Genomic DNA, 10,610 nt, shown 5'->3' on the forward strand with positions numbered 1-10,610 from the left:
GATATAAACATGACTGGGTATTCAAACATATCTGTATCCATGCGTCATAATCAATAGCTTCTACCAGGTCTTCCACACATTTGTGGTTTGTGTCATCGGGAAAAGCCAATATCAACCCTTAATACAGTTTGGAAATCAACTTTAGAGGTTTGTCAGACTGCCTTAAAATAGTTTAAAGCTTTGACGCTTCTTGCTTCTCCGGTGTTTGCTGCACAGCGAGAATAAATTGTTGTATCTGCAAAAGTTCACCTCCGCGCCATCACAGACTGGCTTCCCTGGCAGACTGACCCTGATGAGACCCATGTCACCATCTGATCCTGCTCAGATGAGGCATGACAAAGACTTACCTTGGTGTACATTTATACATTATATTATCCATGGATAGAATCAATGATTCAATAATTGAAATTACCATTATTCCCAGATCCCAGACTGTAGCATTCCCATCAACTCAAGATGGAACTGTGTATCCATTCACTGATTGTTATAATATACTGCAAAATTCACCTGAGCTCCATAGACTGGTCTTCCCTGGCAGTCTGACCCTACAGGGACACCTGTCACCATCTGATCTTGCTAAGACATGATGAGCATAGTGTTGTGTACTGACTGTGAACCATGACAGTGGAGCCTGTGGAGCTGTTTATACCGTGTCAGTGTGAAAAGTATGGAATTAGCTAGAGAAACTGACAGAACAATAATGTTACATTGCTATACTGACTAATAAAAATGCACATTGCACTGAAAAAAACGTCAGAATATCGGTCTTCAATCGTTTGGCTGCTGGTTTCATTGTTTGATTCAGGTCTAGTGTGGTTGAGGCAAAAATAATAGCTAAAGTCAGTGACCTAGCTAGCTAGCTAACATTAGCCATCTCTAGCTAATGGTACAATGGTACATCATAAAATGTACTTATGTTGAAACGGGACAAAACAAAGGCTACAAAACATTTCCATACACAAAGCAGCTGTTAGATACTGTTACCTGACAGATAGCTAGAGTCTAGCTAGAGCTGAACTGGCTGTGGTAGCTGCTAGCAGCTACCTACCTAACTAGTTGCTACCTAACTAGTTGCTACCTAACTAGTTGCTAGCAGCTACTAGCTACTAGTTCATTCACTTCAGTCGAGAGGGGATTAAACATTAGCTAATGTAACATGTCAATTACACTACTAGCTCAGCACTGGGAATAAAATAAATTGTCTCTGCCAAACAGCAGTTACCTTGCCAGCTAGATCAGTCAACTAAAGAGTAGACAGTTTCTGCTCTGCTTGCTTTTACAACTCAGAGAAAAACAACAACACAGACAGCAGCTGTTCATCTGTCCCGTGCTGGTCCTATACGTCAGCCTTTCAGAAGCTTTTCCTTCACACAGCATGTCCGCACACTCTGTGTCCATGCGGACCTAAATTCTGCCTGCTGAAACCGGAAAACGGTCTACCCGACCGCTCTGAGGAGTCCGCATGGTGCTAAGGCATACCAGTGCTGCGTTTTGTATCACAGTGAAAGTTGCGCCCCTGCTGAATACAGTACTGTAATACTGTGCTGAATATAATGTAAATTCACAAATCATTCTGAGATTCAAAATGTAGTCATTTAGCAGACATTCTTATCCAGAGCAACGTATAATAAGCATTCTCTAGTATTCTTTGTCTCTTAGTCACACTGTCTTTGAATGTTCTCTCCTGACTAAGTGATTCATTATTACATAGCTAGTCACAATGGCCTAATGAACCAAATCAAAAGTATTGAGATGAATGAGCTGTCAAAGAACCAATTGGATTAACAAATGAAGACAGAATTGAAATATATTCATTATCATTTATTCAACAAAATATGACCTCCCCTTTAAACCAGATAGCTCTGCCATCACCACAGAACATGTTTCTCCGGTATTTGGGTTTGTATCCCTCCCTTACCCAGGTCATTCACCCAAATATTTAACCAAAAATATCACTATTAATCTGCTATACAAACAACAATTAAGAAGCCATTCATTCAGAGAAGGAAAGGAGAAAAAAAGTGTTTTTTTTGCAAAGAGAAAATATACATTCTTGTGAAGTTTGCAAATGTGTTTTACCATGTTGAAACATTTCTTGTTCATAACAGATAAAAAAAAAACAAAAAAAAACAGGTTTTGGGTCAATTCCACTTCAATTTCAGTCAATTCAAGGAGTGCACTGAAATTCCAATTCTCTTCAATGCTTTTCAATTATAATTTGTTTCACTTTCTGAATTGATTGGAATTGAAATGGAATTGACCCCAACCCTGGATAAAATGAACTGTATTACTGACATATAATAAGAAAAGTAAGAACATTTTAAAATAATTTATTTGGATAATAAACCTGAAAGCCAAAGCACTCAGTTAAAAAATAAATAAAATGTATCTTTTCAATCAGAGAAGAAGCAAATGTATGAAACAGAAACAAATCTCAAAACCAGAACTGAGCTAAACGCACACACTCAAGGTCAAGCTAGCATGCATCCGGCTCTCCCCCCTGTTTCCCCCCAGTCTTCCTCCAGTCTCCCCACCATGCTGAAGGCTGCCATCACTGTCCCCTCGCCACTGCAATCACCATTCCCAGCTTGACGTCAGGAGATCCATGAGGTGTTATACAGCATCCTACCAACAGCTATCAGCCAGCTATCAACCAGCTCAGTTTGTGGTGCTGTTACAACCTAGCATGGTACCATGTCCACTAGTCCAGTCCAATCTACTTGTTCATGAGAGCAGTATCCTAGCAGTGTACAGACATGCAAGCATCCAGCCCCTTCTCTGACTCCTCCATAGGATCCTGGTTTGGTATGGAATTGCAGTGATTCCCCCATATAGGTGGAACATCCTGCCCACAGAGGCCCCTGAAACACCTTCATCCAGGGCTACCATAACCTTCCTATTACAACTAATTGGATCCACAGAGTTCCCAGCAGTTTTAGGCAGGGGGCAGCAGAGCTAGGCGGGAGGGAGTGGGGGGGCCGCCTTGGCTTAGTAATGCTAGGAGAAACACTGTAATAGACTGTGTGGATGGATGGAGATGAGTGATCACTGGTAGCCCAAGGCAGACGCTGAGCCGAGTCTCTGGCTATAAAGGGCGTAGTGGGGGTAGTAAGGAGAACCAGCCTGGAGGGAGTGCAGGGGGATGGAGGTAGGTCCAGGGGGCAGGTGGACCTTACCATAGGGGTGGTACCGGGCCAGACCCAGGGTATGAGGAGCCCTAAGGGAGAAGGAGTTCTGCAGGGAAGCCTGGCTTTGATGGGGGAGGTGGAGTTGGCAGGAGGCAACAGAGGAGGAGGAGACAGAGGGGTAGGCAGAGAGGAGCTTACTGTCCATCCCTCCGGGTAAGGAGGTGTGCGTGCGCAGGTGGGCCAGCAGCTCATCTGAGGTGGAGAAGCGTTTATCACAGGGCCCCGCAGCCGACACCCAGTTACAGGCATGAGGCATGGGGTCATTGGAGAGCATGAAACCGTAGGTGTAGAGGGGGTGAGACAGGGTGGGGGTGATGCTGGAAGACATAGTGCTGGGGTGGAGGGAGTGGAGGGGGTGGGAGGTGTAGACCAAGCCTGGGTAGCCTGTTTTGAGGGCAGACGAGGGGTCGTGGATGCAGGGGTTGCTGCTCCCCAGGTGGGGCGCGTTGGGGTAGCTGAGGCAGTAAGGGTCCCTGCAAAAGCCCTGCATGAAGGAGGGGGGAGAGGCACCAGTGGAGTGCTTCACCCCCACACCCCCACCTCCCAGACCAGACTTGTTAGGGTCCAAACCTGGGACAAACTGGGAGGGATATCCAGCGTAGGAACCCACTACAGAGCCATGGTAGCCCATTCCAGAGGATGACATGGGGAAGACAGAGTGGCCAGTCTTGTAGGGGGAGATGGGAGCGATATGTCCAGGGCCCAGGACAGGCTGTGGTGGTTGGGAGTCCGCCTTGGGCCCCTCGTGGCTGGGGCTTCCCTCAGAGCTGCCTGTGCTGGAGTTGGTGCTGGCTCTGGCGTGGCTGGAGTTAGCCAGCTGGGGACTGTCCAAATGAACCTTATTCACATCTGACTCCTTTTTAAGATGGCCGCCGCTGCTACTGTTACTGTTCCTGTGTGGACTGGCCTGTTCCTGTTTGTGTTCTCCATTCAGAGTCTGAGAGCGGGAATTCCGTTGTCCATGTGGCGACTGGCTCTGTCTGTGTGTCTGGGACGATGGCTGCTGTGTGTGCTGAGGGGGCGTGCCACTACCCACCCTGGAGTTGGGAGATATGGCATGTGGTGGAAAGGATGGACAAGAACCTGATGAGTTACTGTTAGCACATCCATTCCCATTACTAGGTACCCTGAACCCAGCTTTATCAGAGCTGTTATTAGCGCTACTAACCAGATCCCTCCGACTGTCTCCCCCTACTTTGTTATAGGGCTTGAAGCTGGACTTGTCGTCCTTTATGGGCCGGTGGTCCCCAAGTTTGTGACTGGAGGAGGAGGAAGAGGAGCGTCCATTATGGTCCTTATCACCATGGCCGTTGGAGGGGATGGAGCCTAGCTTGGAGGAGGGAGGAGGGTCAGGCTTGCCGATCTGGGAGCAGGTCTGAGCCAGCAGGGCCAGGGGACTCTTCTTAGCATCCAGCTGGAGAAATAAACCAAGACTTAAAGTTAAGTTTAACCAGTTTTCACAACGTTGAATGTAATGGGTATGTGGAAAGGAAAAACGTATACACACTCAACTTATACAGGTTCAGAAAGAAAGGCAGTCAGACAGACACATTTAGACAAACAGACATACAGACAGAACTGTAGGCCTATGTCTATTGTCAGTGAATAATTGTTTGGCCAGTAACACAGACCCCTTGGGCCCTCTATGAATTACAACCTTAACGTTCATATAATAGCCTATTAATAAATACTATTGTTAACATTCATTGTTACGAAATGTTGGCAGTAGGCCAAACGTGTCGTGCTGTAGGCTAGGGCTAGCTTTATCGAATGGATGTATTGTCTACAAAGTTTAAGCAAAAATGGTGAGAACGGTAACTCGGACTATGAGTAGTCTAAGAGTAAAGACGGTTAGGGAACTACTTTTTAAAAAGTCCCTGACTGTGCGCATTAAGAAAATAAATAGCACTACTACGGACATATATTGCGCATTATCGGTTAAAAGCTGAAGAACTTGTTTTGCGCAAAAACACACCAAAGTGTTGAGAGAATAAAGGTGTATAGAATTGGCTATATGTCAAACAACAAACACACATCTATGTGACAATTACCATGACAATAGAAACATAATTACAGTACCTCAATGTTCACTGGTGCAGATTGTAAGGGCTGCAGGTAGTCCGGGTGGTGGAGCAAGTGGCCGGTGTGCGCCGTCAACATCTTGAGTATCCGGATAGGGAGCCGCTTTGCCTGGCGAATAGGATCCAAAGGAGTTGGTGAACAAACTAACGCGCCCGTTGGCGAACTGCAGTTATCACTATCGTCACAGGGCTCCGAGGTCTGGCTGTGTATCTCGTGCGTAATTGCTCCAGTAGGGGAATCTTTCATCGGAAATGGAAACGAAAATATGTTTGAGAAGGGCAGTGTTTTGTTACAGTCCCGAGAAAATAAATGGTGTAATTATCCCTGCTCAGTGTATAGCGTAGTTTATAATCCGGGAGAGAAAGTATGTTGCCTATTCACCATCCAATTTCATCAAACAGAAGTTGACGGTCGGCTCTTCTTTACTCATGGTACCGATTCCAGAATTGTTCTTCCAGGCGTTCTAATTCACAAAAGCCACATCAATCGAAATGTGAGCGAAATACATGAACACATTTGAGTTATATAATAAGTTTAGCCAAAATGAGAAAAGGTGTAGATATTTCCAAAAGACGGCCGCGATACGTATAACATCGGACTCTCACCGCTCCAGTGTACAGCTTGCTCTCTTTCTCTCTCTCTCCCTCGCCGTCTCTTCAGCAGTTACACATCAACTGGACCGTACCTCGAGTGTATGAGATCACAAGGGGATCTTCAAAGTAAGCGAGCCGCCGTCCAGTGGATGGCTGCATCGGTAATGAGAATGGCTGGTGCGTTTCTTCTGAAGGCGGAGCAATTTTGTCCCCCTCGGCCAATGAAGACAGACTGTCTGTGCACTGTATTTCACGGCGTTAGATACATCTTCTGATAATCTTTCAAATGTCTTCCTGTCAGAACGGAATGTAATTTCCTTTGATGCAAAAATTCTAACAGGCGCCCTATATGGCATTTATGTTGATTTATGTATGACTGATTGTATCACTCTGCCATCTACATGACCAACAGGGGGCACTATTGATGACGTTGTATCGCAGTTCATCAGCAGCATTACCGACACAATAGGCTACAACCAAGTTTTTGGATGAGATATACTGGCTATGAAGCAAATTTAATTTCATTAGTCTCTTGTGACTATTGTGGTCACTGCAGGGGTGAAATAAAGTTTATTTTGGCAGAAATTGAATAACGTTGTCTAACCCCAGGTGTGACATTCAACAACAATTTTACTCTCTGTCTCCTTAAATGTAACTAAATGTCATCATAAGTGTCATCTACACAATCCCCAAAAGTATATATTTTTTTATCATGCGAGGCCATAAACAATAACTAGTACTGCTGCATACTCAAAGAAAGGTTAGAACCTCACCTTTCTGGTACAAAATAGTTATAAATTGCTGAGATGTAGTCACGTTTGAGGACACGAGCTCAAGTACACCGTACAAATATAATACAAATATGACATTTCCTATTCAACAAAACTGTATGAAAAAGGCTTGAAATGACTTATATGCTTTCTAAATATAACATAATCAAATTATAAACCGACTAATTCTAAGATTTCACTTTACTTATAACTGTGAAATAAATATTTGTTTGTTTAGTGTTAGTGAACACTTGCATATTTTGTAAAGGTCTCTATTGATAAAAATGTCTGCCCCCATCGCTGTGAATGTCTCACAGTGTTCTAGCTTGGCTTCCTGAACTCGTTAGGAACTCACATTAATAATAATATTGTCCGTCTATGACAAACCAAAAGTGTTTTTTGTTTCATATCTATGATTTTTTTTACTTTTATTAATGGCTATGAATGGATCTCTGAATGTGCTACCGTGATGAAACCACTCTCTACAATGCAACGAATGCAGGCATGTGGTTTTTGTCGGTGGCTGTGATGTAGGGTTCAACCAGGAGTTGGTAGGAGGGACAGCCATCTTGAAGTGGTTTCCGATTTCACATCTACTTCACACAGACTCAGAAAAAATACTAGTGTCCGTGGGAACCAGGGCCGTCATTTATCAACGTTGCGTTCGAACAGAAATGTTCGTAAACCATGCAGAAGTGTGGGATTTATCAATTTGTACTTACACTTGAGAATGTGTGTAAATTTAAGGACACCTCTGAGCATGCGTACGCACGGCACTGTGTGGTAGAAAAGTCAAACTGCTAATGAAATACCATCCACCAAATGGAGAAAGGATTGACATACTGGACCAAATCATGAACCATGAAGAAAAAAGATAATACATGAATATTTTATTCATGGATTTCATTTATAGACACTTAAGATACTAATAGTTTTCTCTGGGTGCTATTGAATTCATAAACATGTAACCATTTAAGGCTAATTGAATCATAAAGTCAATTATAAAGAGAGTGGAATGTAAGGTTTGAGGCAATTTAGTTAAACCTGTTAAATAATATAAAAGGCAACACTGAGGCATTGTGACTTGTCCAAAATGGAAAATCTTGTATTGCTGGAGGATCTGGCGCAAGCTGCATTACGCAGGGAGCGTGTTTTCAATGAGCGTGCAGATTTCTTTGCTGAGCGACGATTGGCTTATTGGTAGATTTCGTTTTCCAAGGCATATTTTATGGTATCTCTGCAACCAACTCTCTCCAGTATTAGAAAGGGAGACAAATTGTACCAACGCCATCCCAGTGCATACCCAAGTCCTCTCCTCCCTGGGATTTTTGGCCACTGGAACATTCCAACGGGAGATTGTGGATCGTCTGATATTTCACCACCAACCATGAGCTGAATATTGCCTGCAGTCCTTCATGGCATTATTTCATTGACCCCACAATACATGCAGTTTCTGTACATTGCTGTGCAACAGGCCAGAGTGAAAAGGGATTTCCGTACCATAGCTGGATTTCTCAATGTCATTGGAGCAATTGACTGCACCCACATCGCAATAAAAGCACCGTCATTGAACGAATTCAACTTCGTCAACAGAAAAGGTTTCCATTCTGTCAATGTGCAGGTCATCTGTGATTCACATTTGGCTTTGTTGAATGTAGTGGCCAAACGGCCAGGTGGGACACATGATTCATTCCTTGTGCAGAACAGTTCAGTCAGCCTTAACCTCCAGGAAGGAGCTGTTGAGGATGGATGGCTTATTGGTAAGTGACTTGTTTTATTTGCAAGGTTAATTTGCCATGCTAGACCTCTTCTGGGAAACAAACTCTAAATGTTGTGTTCATAACTGCAGGAGACCGGGGCTACTCATTAAAAACATGGCTGATGACTGCCCTCACAAACCATGAAAAGGCAGGGTACAACCAAGCTTACACACAAGAACAGTGGCGCGCACCATAGGCCTGCTGAAAGGGCGTTGGCTGTGCTTGTCTGGGACAGGAGGCACACTGCAATACCAGCCTAGCAAGGTTTGCCTCTGAAATGACATTCCTTCAAATGCTATTACGTGAATTTAATACAATGTGCAAATTCCTTTTTAGGTTTGCTACATTGTCAAGGCTTGCAGTGTGCTCCACAACATTGCAATCAAAAATGGCATTCCACTGAATGATCCAACCAGACCCGATGAGCCCATGCCTGACAGGGAGTGTTTCCCACCACCCATAGCCCTGGCACTGAGGACAAGAGGACAAGAGTCAATATCACACAATATCAATGGTTTTAGGTATCTGTTCTTCCAAATATTGTAATCAAATTGACAAGGAAAACACATTTACATTGCACCAGAATGTATTGTCTCACATGTTTGACACAATCAACAAGTTCTTTCATTGACTGATTTATCTATCTCAGGCCATTGCATACATCCTACAGCTGCTGTTTGAGTCCAAGAATTGATGTGTTGATCTCTTCTTGTTGTTTCAGGACCGTGTCAGTCAAAATATGCGCCGCAGTTGAAGCGTTCGCCAAATAGGACACACTTCTTGTAGGCCTGGGGATGAGGGGTCAGGCAAATCACCCACATCTGTGAAGATTTCATGTTTTGTTATTTTTGTTGTATTCAATTTGTTACACACACACATATACATATATATATATATATATACACTTCTCAAAAAATTAAAGGGAACACTTAAACAACACAATGTAACTCCAAGTCAATCACACTTCTGTGAAATCAAACTGTCCACTTAGGAAGCAACACTGATTGACAATACATTTCACATGCTGTTGTGCAAATGGAATAGACAACAGGTGGACATTGTAGGCAATTAGCAAGACACCCCCAATAAAGGAGTGGTTCTGCAGGTGGTGACCACAGACCACTTCTCAGTTCCTATGCTTCCTGGCTGATGTTTTGGTCACTTTTGAATGCTGGCGGTGCTTTCACTCTAGTGGTAGCATGAGACGGAGTCTACAACCCACACAAGTGGCTCAGGTAGTGCAGCTCATCCAGGATGGCACATCAATGCGAGCTGTGGCAAGAAGGTTTGCTGTGTCTGTCAGCGTGGTGTCCAGAGCATGGAGGCGCTACCAGGAGACAGGCCAGTACATCAGGAGACGTGGAGGAGGCCGTAGGAGGGCAACAACCCAGCAGCAGGACCGCTACCTCCGCCTTTGTGCAAGGAGGAGCAGGAGAAGCACTGCCAGAGCCCTGCAAAATGACCTCCAGCAGGCCACAAATGTGCATGTGTCTGCTCAAACGGTCAGAAACAGACTCCATGAGGATGGTATGAGGGCCCGACGTCCACAGGTGGGGGTTGTGCTTACAGCCCAACACCGTGCAGGACATTTGGCATTTGCCAGAGAACACCAAGATTGGCAAATTCGCCGCTGGCACCCTGTGCTCTTCACAGATGAAAGCAGGTTCACACTGAGCACGTGACAGACGTGACAGAGTCTGGAGATGCTGTGGAGAACGTTCTGCTGCCTGCAACATCCTCCAGCATGACCGGTTTGGCGGTGGGTCAGTCATGGTGTGGGGTGGCATTTCTTTGGGGGGCCGCACAGCCCTCCATGTACTCGCCAGAGGTAGCCTGACTGCCATTAGGTACCGAGATGAGATCCTCAGACCCCTTGTGAGACCATATGCTGGTGCGGTTGGCCCTGGGTTCCTCCTAATGCAAGACAATGCTAGACCTCATGTGGCTGGAGTGTGTCAGCAGTTCTTTCAAGAGGAAGGCATTGATGCTATGGACTGGCCCGCCCGTTCCCCAGACCTGAATTCAATTGAGCACATCTGGGACTTCATGTCTCGCTCCATCCACCAACGCCACGTTGCACCACAGACTGTCCAGGAGTTGCCGGATGCTTTATTCCAGATCTGGGAGGAGATCCCTCAGGAGACCATCCGTCACCTCATCAGGAGCATGCCCAGGCATTGTAGGGAGGTCATACAGGCACGTGGAGGCCACACACAC

At 45.0% G+C, this 10,610-nt stretch overlaps 1 protein-coding gene across 1 annotated transcript; it reads right to left on the bottom strand.

The window, feature by feature from the left end:
- Positions 1-1,806: 1,806 nt before the first annotated feature.
- LOC106563051 (zinc finger protein 703) lies at positions 1,807-6,095 on the bottom strand. The gene is made up of 2 exons (XM_014128269.2): positions 5,268-6,095; positions 1,807-4,602 (listed from the first exon to the last, which is right to left on the bottom strand). Exons 1-2 carry the CDS (start codon positions 5,514-5,516, stop codon positions 3,046-3,048), a joined length of 1,806 nt encoding a protein of 601 aa, XP_013983744.1. The 5' UTR covers positions 5,517-6,095; the 3' UTR covers positions 1,807-3,045.
- Positions 6,096-10,610: the final 4,515 nt, after the last annotated feature.

Source organism: Salmo salar, chromosome ssa11 (assembly GCF_905237065.1).
Source record: "Salmo salar chromosome ssa11, Ssal_v3.1, whole genome shotgun sequence".
In the NCBI taxonomy this organism is placed as follows: Eukaryota; Metazoa; Chordata; class Actinopteri; order Salmoniformes; family Salmonidae; genus Salmo; species Salmo salar.